Below are 13,194 nucleotides of genomic sequence, written 5' to 3'. Positions count from 1 at the left end.
TGCCGTATTGTGTTGCCGTTTCAAATGAGGTGTTTGATCGGTGAATAGCCGATGTGTGATCCCACGTCCTAACGACCGTGTTATCACCGAGCGTTATCACCATTCGGTGATTTACATGTATCGTATATTGCATAAGTTTCGTTCCCCACCTCAAATTAAGTTCCATTTATGTAGTGAATTGTGAACTTGAGAATAAACCTCCGCCGCTGTGGTTAATGTTCATGCACTGTTTGAACAATATTTATTAATTACAGCCAGGTTTTGGAGGTTGTAGAACACAGCTACAGGCCAACAACGGGTGCATCCCGTCTCTCTTTAGCGTATATTGCATAAGTTTCGTTCACCACCTCAAATTAAGTTCCATTTATGTAGTGAATTGTGAACTTGAGAATAAACCTCCACCGCTGTGGTTAATGTTCATGCACTGTTTGAACAATATTTATTAATTACAGCCAGGTTTTGGAGGTTGTAGAACACAGCTACAGGCCAACAACGGGTGCATCCCGTCTCTCTTTAGCGTATATTGCATAAGTTTCGTTCACCACCTCAAATTAAGTTCCATTTATGTAGTGAATTGTGAACTTGAGAATAAACCTCCACCGCTGTGGTTAATGTTCATGCACTGTTTGAACAATATTTATTAATTACAGCCAGGTTTTGGAGGTTGTAGAACACAGCTACAGGCCAACAACGGGTGCATCCCGTCTCTCTTTAGCGTATATTGCATAAGTTTCGTTCCCCACCTCAAATTAAGTTACATTTATGTAGTGAATTGTGAACTTGAGAATAAACCTCCACCGCTGTGGTTAATGTTCATGCACTGTTTGAACAATATTTATTAATTACAGCCAGGTTTTGGAGGTTGTAGAACACAGCTACAGGCCAACAACGGGTGCATCCCGTCTCTCTTTAGCGTATATTGCATAAGTTTCGTTCACCACCTCAAATTAAGTTCCATTTATGTAGTGAATTGTGAACTTGAGAATAAACCTCCACCGCTGTGGTTAATGTTCATGCACTGTTTGAACAATATTTATTAATTACAGCCAGGTTTTGGAGGTTGTAGAACACAGCTACAGGCCAACAACGGGTGCATCCCGTCTCTCTTTAGCGTATATTGCATAAGTTTCGTTCTCCACCTCAAATTAAGTTACATTTATGTAGTGAATTGTGAACTTGAGAATAAACCTCCACCGCTGTGGTTAATGTTCATGCACTGTTTGAACAATATTTATTAATTACAGCCAGGTTTTGGAGGTTGTAGAACACAGCTACAGGCCAACAACGGGTGCATCCCGTCTCTCTTTAGCGTATATTGCATAAGTTTCGTTCACCACCTCAAATTAAGTTCCATTTATTTAGTGAATTGTGAACTTGAGAATAAACCTCCACCGCTGTGGTTAATGTTCATGCACTGTTTGAACAATATTTATTAATTACAGCCAGGTTTTGGAGGTTGTAGAACACAGCTACAGGCCAACAACGGGTGCATCCCGTCTCTCTTTAGCGTATATTGCATAAGTTTCGTTCACCACCTCAAATTAAGTTCCCTTTGTTTTGATTTGTGTGTCAGCTTCACACAACTCAACATTCAAAACACAGCTTAGGTGCAGTCTTTGCACATTTGCCACAGACCAGTCGCTTACATGTCTGGCAGATGTCATACGTTTTGTTCCCTGAACATCTGCCGACTTGGCATTGTTTTCTTTTTGAGGGCGGGCAAGGAGCTTCAGGTAAAATTCGCTTTTGTGCCACTGCCCTAGCCGCTTTCGCCATTTTCTGCTGTGCACACAGCTCCTTTACCAACTCGAGAATAAACCTTCGTCTGCTCAGGTTAACGTTCATGCACTGTTTGAACAATATATGTGCATTTATTGCAGCCAGGTCTAGGAGGTTGTAGAAAACCGCGACAGGCCAACGACGGGTGCCTCCCTTCACCGAATACAGTCGTGCCATTTGATCCATAACATCAACGCCACATTTAGTCGTGTTGTAATATGAAACAGTTTCAGGCAGTTTCTTTGCGCCATTATCAATTGAAACTGTCTGATGCATTGAGCTCAGGATGCATAAATTTTTTTTAGGTTTTGCCTGGTAAATCATTAGAGTTATTTTTCCAGCCCGCAACACCTTGGTGGAAAATCTTTCAGACTGTGCCTGTGTACATGGGGGCATCTCACGTCTCATTTTATTCATCGTACCAACAATAGTGGTTTTGTTCGCCAAAAGGGTGTTTGCAAGTGCCAATGAAGTGAAGAAATTGTCAGTCGTTACATTTCTTCCTTTACCCGTGAAAGGCTCCATCAAACGCAACACAATATTTTCAGACAACCGTTGACCAGCCGGCCTGCTTTCATCTTTTCCTAGATAGGGAATGGCGTTCAACATATATTTTGTTTCAACATCAGCGGCCACCCAGAACTTAATCCCAAATTTATCGGGTTTATTGGCCATGTACTGAGTGAAACGACAGCGAGCTTTAGTTGGGAACAGTTGCTCATCAACAGTTATGTTCTCACCGGGCGTGTAAGAAGCAATACTGTTTTTCACAAATTTATCAAATATCTCCGAGATCATAGCAAATTTATCAATCGCAAGGCGGGCAGCCCTTGTGCTCTTGTCATCAAAGCGCAGATAGCGCATGATATCTCTGAATGTCTGTCTAGACATTGTCTCTTTGAAAATGGGATTTCCTAAGTCAGCAGACCAGTATTCATCAAGTTTCATGCTTTTACCGGCTGTTATACCTCTCAAATAAACGAGACCCACAAATGCTTTCAATTCGTCAGCTGTTAGTTTGAACTGAGCATTATTTCGTTCAGCCTCTGCCTCTGTGTATTTCAGAATTGCGCCCCACATTTCTGTGTCAATCAAACACAGTAAGCTGGTCAGTGGACTTTTAATTTTGTCCTTGGCATAACACGTAGGCCCTGGGGTTTCTCTCACAATATTGCACTCTTGTGCACCCCGAGGTTTGCCAGCAGTTTCAAACCACACCGTACCGTCTTTGGCCTGAAATGAGTCACCACCACACTCAGTTTCAGAGTCCGATTCTGAATCAGATTCAAGATTCAGATCCATTTCACTTTCGCCCTCTCCATCCGACACCTCACATTGTTCGCCCTCCGATTCCATCTCATCAATATTGCACAGCATGTCCAGCACTTGCTTTGGGGTGTACATGATTCTCTGTGCCATTTTTATAATGCACTATGCAACCTTTCAAACGCCCAAACCGAGGAGTCACGCAAACTGTGTTGCTGTTCGATCACACAAACCGAGCTTTCAAGCAAACTGTGTTGCTATTCGATCACACAAACCGAGCTTTCAAGCAAACTGTGTTGCTGTTCGATCACCCAAACCGAGCTTTCAAGCAAACTGTGTTGCTGTTCAAACGCCCAAACCGAGGAGTCACGCAAACTATGTTGCTGTTCAAACGCCAAAACCGAGCTTTCAAGCAAACTGTGTTGCTGTTCGATCGCCCAAGCAGAGTTTTCACTCAAACTGTGTAGCCGCGTCCCGACGAATTTATAGCTCACGCTGCCTCATGAATGCTATTGTGAATAAAGTGTTCATAACAGCACCGCCCATGCCATCATCTCAGTTTCGCTCGCAAAGGTATGCATTTACATACGTAACTTGCATTCTGCTTAATTCTTTTGTAATGCCAGTGTGTCAAAAGCAGCCATACATAATGTATGTATCTAACAGCTAGCCCTGGCGAAGAGGGATTATACCCGAGAGATCATTTCTTTGAGATATTGACTTGATAAGTAGGCTAATTACCATTCGCAGAATTCCTGCAAACTACTAAAGCATTAGGCAAAGCAAGACGCTCTCACGGTTTGAAAACCATCGATGTAAACTTATATATAGTATATATTAAATAATATTAATAAAATAAAGTATATATTTTAAGACTTTGGAAAGTGAAACACTTTCACTTTCGTTCAACGGACGAATTCCGTTTTGTCTTTACACAATAATCAGTTTGAACTTTGAATAATTTAGTTTTGAAAACTATTGATCTTTATTTAGTTATACTAAATATTAAATGACATACGAATCTTTGCGACACCCGCTGGCAGAAAAGAGAATCACAGTCTTGAAGTGTAGGCGACGACGACAATATTACAGAGATACGAGCGAAATCGATTGAAACTAGCATGTGCAGGGTTTCTTTTAACAATGTAAAAATACTAGTTTATTAAAAGGACAATTCTGGGAAAAGCCATGAAAGGAGGGTTCTGAAATTGGATCCAGTGCAAAGATATTATTATTTTTTGTGCTGCTGCGGTCAAGTGACCGGTGCTCAGTGCTTCTAGGTATAATTAGGTCGACCAGACCTTCTAGTAGACGTCACAGCGGTCAAATGACCGGAGCTTTGGCGCTTCTAGTGTTAATCCAAAAATCCCAAGGAGGGAAACTATTGATAACGCAACCCTGGCGCGCGCAGGCGCCCCCCCCCACAGTGTCACTTAAAGGGCAAGACTCGCCATGAGGAGTAGTGGTTGCTACAGTATCTCCTGACATTACGTTTGTGTACCTGCGCGGTATTATTTGTAAATTTATTTGTAAACGTAATACAAGCGAACTGTTCAGTTAGACAGCTTGTGAAACGAAATACCTGTAACGTGGCTTGCGCCACGGAGCGAGAGGATGGACACAAGTGCTGAGAAGAGCGAGATTTATTCAGGGGAATACCGTAATCATCATCCGAAAGCCAGGCAGGGTCGATAGCAGGAGGGCAGTCCGTGAAACACGCAAAGACAGGCATTACAAAGACAGGGAGCACGGGTAACAGGGGAAACACGAATACGGTCAGGTACAGAGAACAGCGATGAAACAGACACGATCACAAATCAAAATACCGGACGAAGGACAAGGGAGACTCAGGGGCTTATATACACAGACATTAAACAAGGGGCAGGTGACGGTAATAACAAGGGGCGTGGGAACAAACGAGGTAATCACAGAGACAAACGAGCGGGGCAGGGTAAACAGGTACGGAACACAGACACGAGGGGTTCGGAGTGACAGCTAACGGAGGGGGACACGGTCATACGTGACAGTACTCCCCCTCAAGGCGTGCCACTCCGGGGCAGAGACAGGAACCGGCGTGGCCGGCCGACGGGCAGCGGAGACAGGAACCGGCGTGGACGACCCCTCCTGGGTCGCGGGGACAGGAACGGGCGTGGACGACCCCTCCTGGGTCGCGGGGACAGGAACCGGCGTGGACTGCCGACGGGCAGCGGGGACAGGAACCGGTGTGGACGACCCCTCCAGGGTCGCGGGGACAGCAGCCGGCGCGGGCGACCTCTCCAGGATCGCGGGGACAGCAGCCGGCGCGGGCGACCTCTCCAGGGTCGCGGGGACAGCAGCCGGCGCGGACAACCCCTCCTGGGTCGCGGGTACAGGAACCGTGGTAGACCTCCTCTGGGTCACGGGGATAGGCCGCTGAGGTGAGGAGATGCGTTCGGGGGGCGGAGCCGCCAAGCCGACTCTGACGTCCTCGGGGGGCGTGTCCGCCGCTCTGACGTCCTCCCGGGTTTCAGCCTGCCACTCCTTAGCTGAGTGGCTTGTACGACCCCCCAAAAAATTCTTGGGGAGCCTATGGGGCGTGGTTTCCGGGGTCGGCGGAGGGAATTCCTCATCCTCTGGGTCCTGGGTAAGCCTGGCAGAACACACAGACACACAAGCTCCTCGGTTGCTCTCTCTGCTGCGGCTCCGCCTCCCTTGAGGCGCCGGGAGCTCGCGGTGGTCAGAGAGAGTCAACCGAGGATTAAGCGAAAACTTGTCTGTGCGCTCAGACCGTCTGCCCGCTGCTTGCACTACAGGGGTTTTTTCCCCGTCGTGTTCGCAAAACCGGGCAGATACACAGCGCTCAGATGGAGTCTCGTCGCGAAAGCCAGTAGAAAGAGACTGCGCTTTCTTTGGTCGGCGATGAGACTTCCTTGTACCCGCAGCGCCAGGGGTATTCCTGTCTCTGGTTTGTTCGCACAGAAATACCGGAGAGTTGAACCGGATTAAACCAGCCGACATCCATTCACAGTGTTTGAACTCACCAGAGTCTCGCTCTCTCGCTGTGTTCTTGATGGGTCCGGTATTATGTAACGTGGCTCGCGCCACGGAGCGAGAGGACGGACACAAGTGCTGAGAAGAGCGAGATTTATTCAGGGGAATACCGTAATCATCATCCGAAAGCCAGGCAGGGTCGATAGCAGGAGGGCAGTCCGTGAAACACGCAAAGACAGGCATTACAAAGACAGGGAGCACGGGTAACAGGGGAAACACGAATACGGTCAGGTACAGAGAACAGCGATGAAACAGACACGATCACAAATCAAAATACCAGACGAAGGACAAGGGAGACTCAGGGGCTTATATACACAGACATTAAACAAGGGGCAGGTGACGAACGAGGTAATCACAGAGACAAACGAGCGGGGCGGGGTAAACAGGTACAGAGCACAGACACGAGGGGTTCGGAGTGACAGCTAACGGAGGGGGACACGGTCATACGTGACAATACCATTACAATTTCAAGCATTTTAAAGTAGGCGACGTTAGTCAAAATTCCAGCACTTTTCAAACGTGGAACACATAGCAACATTAATGTCAGGAACAGCACGTGACGACCTACTTAGTCCTTACTAGGGGTGGGCGATACTCAGAATTTTGGTATCGATACGATACCGATACGATACTGGTCAGTATCGCCGATACCGATACCGATACTTCCAAACCGTTGGGGGGGGGGGGGGGGGGGGATATTTTTTACTTGAAATTATAATCCATTAATATAATAATTTATATTAAATTATATATATTTTTGCTGATGCTGGTCCAGTGTGTCGCGTGCCAGTGATTATGCCTCGTGCCAATGGTGGCACGCGTGCCATAGGTTGCCCGGCTACCCGGCGTGAACTCGGACCGTCTCGACATCGACTACTGCACTCATACACCTCACACTCTCTACGGTGTTGCTCATCTTTACGAGTACTCCGTATTCACTTCAGAATAAAAAAATACTAAAATCCGCAATTGGATCCTTGTCTTCCTGGTTGGAACGTTACAATTAAAATTCTTCAGGTAAATGTTGCTTCCCCTGTTTTTGAGGGGTATTTTTTACACTACCACGTATCGTTAGGGAGGACACTGCACAAAATGACTTGTAAAACGTGCTCGCGCTCTCACAGGGTCGCATGAAGCGTGCAGAATCGAGCGCTACGGTCAGACGCAAAAGTAGAACTGAGCCAAGAAGAAAGCAAAAATATATATTTTTACTAGGGAAAATAAAAATAGTAACGCACAGTTATTTGGATAAGTAACTTTAAGTTAGCCATGAGGTGAGAAACAAGAATTTTCAGGCCAATTTAATTTGGGTCCGTGTCGACCCGAGACACCAAGAACTGTTTACCCCATCTAACATAAGATAAGGGTTAATCTGATTACTGGACTGGAAATAGTAGCGCGTTATATTACTCGTTACCGAAAAAAGTGGTAAGATTAGAGTAACACGTTACTAAGTAACACGTTACTGATATATATATATATATATATATATACACTGCTCAAAAAAATAAAGGGAACAGAATGTAACTCCAAGTCATCTACACTTCGTGTTCAGATAGGAAGCAACACTGATTGTGAATCAATTTCAACTGCTCTTGTGCAAATGGAACAGACAAGATAAGATAAGATAAGATAAGATAGCCTTTTATTATCCCACATGGGGAAATTGTGGTGTTACAGCAGCTTAGAGAGCATACAAAAAGGAGTTAAACTTCGCAGTTTAAAGAATATTGCACAAGTTCTGATAAATTATAATGGGTTACAAAAAAAGAAAGTTGTGTACATTATTTACAAATTACAGTCCTTTGTTTATGATTTGGGGCAGTGCTGGTTATATAGTCTGACAGCAGAAGGGAGAAACGAGCTTCGATGTCTTTCCTTTGAGCAACGTGGATGGAGAAGTCTGTTGCTGAAAGAGCTGCCAAGTGCGACCACGGTTTCATGCAGTGGGTGATCTCTGTTGTCCCTTAGAGATGACAGCTTGGTCATCATCCTTTTCTCCCCAACTGCTTCCACCGAGTCCAGTGTGCAGCCCAGAACGGAACTCGCCTTTCTGATTATTTTGTACAGCTTTCTCCTATCTGTTGCAGTAATACTACTGCCCCAGCAGACAACACCATAGAAAATGGCAGATGCTACCACAGACTCATAAAAATAGTTCAGAAGAGACCCCTGTATTCCAAAGGAACGAAGCCTTCTTAACAGATAGAGTCTGCTCTGGCCTTTCTTATACAGAGCCTGTGTATTGTCCGACCAGTCCAGTTTGTTATTGAGGTGAACACCCAGGTATCTGTAGGAATTAACAGTCTCTATATTCCTTCCCTGGATGCTCAGCTGTTTTGGTGGGTGTGCCTTAGACCTTCGAAAATCCACCACCAGCTCTTTTGTTTTGCTGGTGTTGATTACAAGGTGGTTTTGTCCACACCAGTCTACAAAGTTCTTGGTGAGTTCCCTATACTTACTCTCTTCTCCATCCAGGATGTAGCCAACAACAGCCGAGTCATCTGAGAACTTCTGGAGATGACAGGTTGCTGTGTTGTAGGAAAAGTCAGCAGTATAGAGGGTGAATAGAAATGGGGCCAGGACTGTCCCTTGTGGAGCTCCCGTGCTACAAAGGATTGTGTCCGAGACGCAGTCCTTGAGCCGCACAAATTGTGGTCTGTTGGTTAGGTAGTCCATTGTCCATGTGGTGAGTTGACGATCCACCCCTGCAGTCTCCATCTTATCCCTCAGTAAACTGGGCCTGATGGTGTTGAATGCACTAGAGAGGTCAAAAAACATGATCCTCACAGTGCTTCCTGCCCTGTCGAGATGAGAGAGGGATCTTTGAAGAAGGTAGATGATTGCATCATCCACCCCAATGCCTGGCTGGTAGGCAAACTGTAGCGGATCCATCACTGGTTTGACCAGTGGGCGAAGATAGTCCAGAACAAGTCGCTCCATGGCCTTCATCAGATGAGACGTCAGTGCCACTGGTCTGTATCCATTTAGATCAGTGGGATGTGCTGTCTTTGGTATAGGCACTACACATGATGTCTTCCAGAGGACTGGTACTCGCTCTTGTTTCAGGCTCAAGTTAAAGATGACCTGGACTATTTCACACAGCTGGTCTGCACAGTGTCTGAGAAGCCCAGGGTGAATGCCGTCAGGGCCGGCAGCCTTTCTCACCTTCATCTTCCTCAGTTCTTTCCTAACTTGATCAGTGGTGAATGATAGAAGGGCACAGTCTTTGGTGCTGTGGGCTGTAAGTGGAGGTGTGAAGCATTGGAATGTGATGGGTGGGGGTTGCACGGAGGGTGAACAAAGGAGTTGAGAGCTAGGTGTTAAAAGCCCAGAGTTGTGCATTACAGAAGCAGTAGATGTTGGGGGCAGCTGTGTGGGTTGGTTCATATTGTCTGTGGGGGGAGCAAGTGCCTGATTAAATCTATTGAAGAATATGTTGAGGTCGTTTGCCCACTGTAAGTCTCCGACAGACTGTCTGTTGGTTTCCTTAAGTCCTGAGATTGTTCTTAGGCCCGTCCAGACTCCATTCACATTGTTTTGCTGCAGGTGGTCCTCCATCCTCTTCCTGTATCTGTCTTTGCCTTCCCTGATTTTTTTTCTTAGCTCTTTCAGGACAGTTCTCAATTCCTCCTTATTTCCTGATCTAAACGCTCTCTTCTTCTTATTTAGGACAGCCTTGATATCTGTAGTAACCCAGGGTTTGTTGTTAGAGAAACACCGTATTGTTTTGGTTGGTACAGTGTTATCAACACAGAAATTTATATAGTCCGTTATGCAGGTTGTGAGGCTGTCAACATCCTCGATGTGTGGTTCAAGAAAAACATCCCAGTCTGTTGTATCGAAGCAGTCTCTCAAAGCATCATAAGCCTCGTTGGACCAGCTTCTATCATACCGTAGACTGGGTGGTTGTCTGTAGACAGCAGGTTTGTAGACAGGCACAAGGTGAACCAGGTTGTGATCTGACTTTCCCAGGGGGATTAAAGGTGAAGTGGAATATGCCTCTTTGGTGTTTGCATAGAACAAGTCCAGTGTTTTATTGTCTCTCATGTTGCAGTTAACATATTGCTTAAAATTAGGGAGTGTGGAGGACAGAGAAGCATGATTAAAATCCCCCGAGATCAGGATGAGAGCCTGTGGGTGCTGTGTCTGTAGTCTGCATGTGACTGAGTGGATGACGTCACATGCCGAGTTCGCGTCGGCAGAGGGAGGGATGTACACAGTTATCGCGATGACTTGCGAGAATTCCCGAGGTAAATAATATGGTCTCATGCTAACTGCTAATAGCTCGATATTTGTACTGCAGATCTGATCTTTAATAAAGATGTGTCCTGGGTTACACCATTTATCATTAATAAACACCGCCAGTCCCCCTCCTTTCCTCTTACCGCTGTCTTTTGTTCTGTCTGCTTGCCTAGTCTGAAAACCGTCTAGAGAAATGTTTGTGTCCGGTGTTAGTTCGGTTAGCCAAGTCTCCGTAAATAGCATCAGGCTACACTCCCGATATTCACGCTGGTGCCGGGTCAACGCAGATAGTTCGTCCATTTTATTGGGTAGAGATCGTACATTCCCCATGATGACCGATGGAAGAACGGGTTTGTAGCGTCTCTTCCTGGCTCGACGCTCAACACCAGCGCGTTTCCCCCGTCTCCGTCTCCGTAGTTCCCGTGGAATCTCAGAAAACTCCGGGTTAGCAGCGGTGTTGCTAAATGCTAACAGCTGTTCTCTGGTGTAAACAATAGATCCCCGATTATGCACGAGCTCGCCCGATGTGAAGGCAAGCAGTAATAATCCCAAAAGTAGCAGAAAGTACACGAGTGTGTAGGCCATAGTTCACTTAAATAGAGAATAAACACAGTTAAGATGCTCAAACTTGCGAATAATTTGTAAACAAAGTATAAAAACTAGAAAAAGAACACAAAGACGACGGAGCTGCTGTAACAGGCAGCCACTCGAGCGGCGCCTCACCTAGGGAGGCGCCGCAACAGGTAGAAATGAGAGATTTTCAAAAAAAATTCAAAGATTTTTATTAATTGAGATCTAGGATGTGTTATTTTAGTGTTCCCTTTATTTTTTGAGCAGTATATATACAGTATATATATATGTGTGTGTGTGTGTGTGTGTGTGTGTCTTTTTGAGTGCATTGTCTGTGACTGCCATCTACTGGCTACAATGCATATTATTTGCATCTTCTTGTAACCAGCCCATTTGACAATTATCACATGAATTAGCCTGGGTTAATATGGCTTTCTGTATTTGTCAAATATATGTTCTGCTCTCTTCTAACAGGCTTGGGATTAAATATGTTAGCATGTGTGAGTGAGATGTAGAGAGGGGTAAGAGGGGTGTGTGTATTTAGAGAGACGGAGATAGATGAAGTGTCAGATCTGGCTCCAGAGAGGTTCCACCTGCTGCCACTGGACGGAGCTTGCGAGGCCGCTCTAGTCGGAGCTCCCGTAATCAGCAGTGATGATCTACAGCCCTTAGACGAATTGTTAAGCCCTCGTGTTGTGCGCCTGTCAGCCATTCTCTCAGTCTCGGGTTGCAAGGTGTCTTGTTACCAGTCTCTCGCTCTCTCTCCTTGTTGTTTATTCCTGCGTTGCTCCCTGGCTTTTCTCAAGTTTTCCTTCACTGTTACTAACTTCTCTGTCTGGGCTAGGGTTTCGTTTGGATTTGTTGCAGCGTCTGCCTGCTAGCCAGTAGTGATGTCAAACTCGAAATCGAGCTGAATCGTAGTGATGGCAACCCGAAGCTTTGTGAAGCACTGAAGCTTTCCTCCGAAATGAGTTGAAAAAAGGTTAATTACTCGAAGCTTCATGACACAGTGCACAGTACCGGCATCTGGTGGCCAAACCCATGAAGTACTTTGTGTATCTTGTGGTTTGAAGACAAGGGAACTGTTTTTTTTACAGCATAAACTGTTTAAATGCATTCAAATTTTGACATTTGTTGTTTCAATAAAGGCAACTGATAAAACTACATTGTTTGTTGTGCATGTTTTCCAAATCTAACTGCTGGATTGAGCAGAATGCTGAGAAAAAGGAGTGATGGCTGAATAATAAAATGCATTCCATCACAATGTATCACTGTAAACTTCAAAAATTCTTAGAAAAATTTTTGAGCAGGTCTTTTGATAACTTATTTATATTTATCACAACATTGCCTATTTTCCATAGGCAAGGCTCATGTGGGTTTGCTGTATGAGGTAGTTAACAATTTTATGATTATTGATGTGGACATAGTCTAGTCAGAGTGCTTTTTCAGTGGGGCATTGAACATTTTATTTTATGGTGGGTGGTCATGATTGTGAACTTGGATCATGATTGTGAACATGGGTAATGATTGTGCATAACTCAGTTTTTATTCAGGAACAAAATAACTACTGTGCTTGGGCTAAGTTGGTTTCTTTTTTCTTTATTATACCAGCCTTTGAAAATACCCTCTCACATGGGACTGAGGGGGCTGGAGTGCATAAAAACTCAAGGGCAAGCTGGCAAAGGTGGGAATTCTGTGAAGACCAGAATTTCAACGGATCCTCAGACAGTGGAATTATTGGGTCAGCGAGGTACCTCTGAACCTCGACAGTGGCATCTGCTGTGGCATTTCTTACTGTCCTGGTTTCTACCATATGGCTGTCCAATAACTCCCACAGACATTCAACAGAAAGAATTAACAAACATAATGGTCAAATAACAGATTACAGCAATTTGCTATTTATATATCCATTTCCACATCAAAGTTGTCAATGGAAACAAAAGTCACATAAAAATTAGTACCTGAGGAAGATGCAGTATGGAATGAGGTTCCTGCTGCTTCTGACTGTGGCTGATTCATCCACAGAGGACGACACAGATAATTACGTAAGAGTAATGAACATTTTAGTAAATATCTGTTCATTAGTAGTTGATTGTTCACAACAGTCACAGGATGGTTTAACAGATCCACATATATGATGTGTTCATTTCAGTCTTCCCCAGATGTGTCTGTTGTTGTCGAGTTCCCTTCTGTGAAATCCACAGAGGCAGCCAGTAGTATCTGTGTCACGGTACGGCGGCCCCCTACTGGTCGCCCCCGTCTACAGCAGCAGCTTGTCCTGTGGGTGTGGCGTTGTGTTCGTCC

General features: G+C 45.2%; 1 protein-coding gene across 1 annotated transcript in view; it reads right to left on the bottom strand.

The window, feature by feature from the left end:
- The window catches only part of LOC143513745 (antigen WC1.1-like), a 39,415-nt gene extending 30,166 nt beyond the window's left edge, over positions 1–9,249 (bottom strand). The window contains exon 1 of the mRNA XM_077004481.1: positions 8,298–9,249. Within this exon, the coding sequence (XP_076860596.1) occupies positions 8,298–9,249 (952 nt within the window). The remainder of the gene's footprint in view (positions 1–8,297) is intronic.
- Positions 9,250–13,194: the final 3,945 nt, after the last annotated feature.

The sequence above is a fragment of the Brachyhypopomus gauderio genome, chromosome 5 (assembly GCF_052324685.1).
Source record: "Brachyhypopomus gauderio isolate BG-103 chromosome 5, BGAUD_0.2, whole genome shotgun sequence".
In the NCBI taxonomy this organism is placed as follows: Eukaryota; Metazoa; Chordata; class Actinopteri; order Gymnotiformes; family Hypopomidae; genus Brachyhypopomus; species Brachyhypopomus gauderio.
The sequence above is the reverse complement of the archived record's forward strand: the minus strand, read 5'-3'. Positions and strand labels throughout refer to the sequence as shown.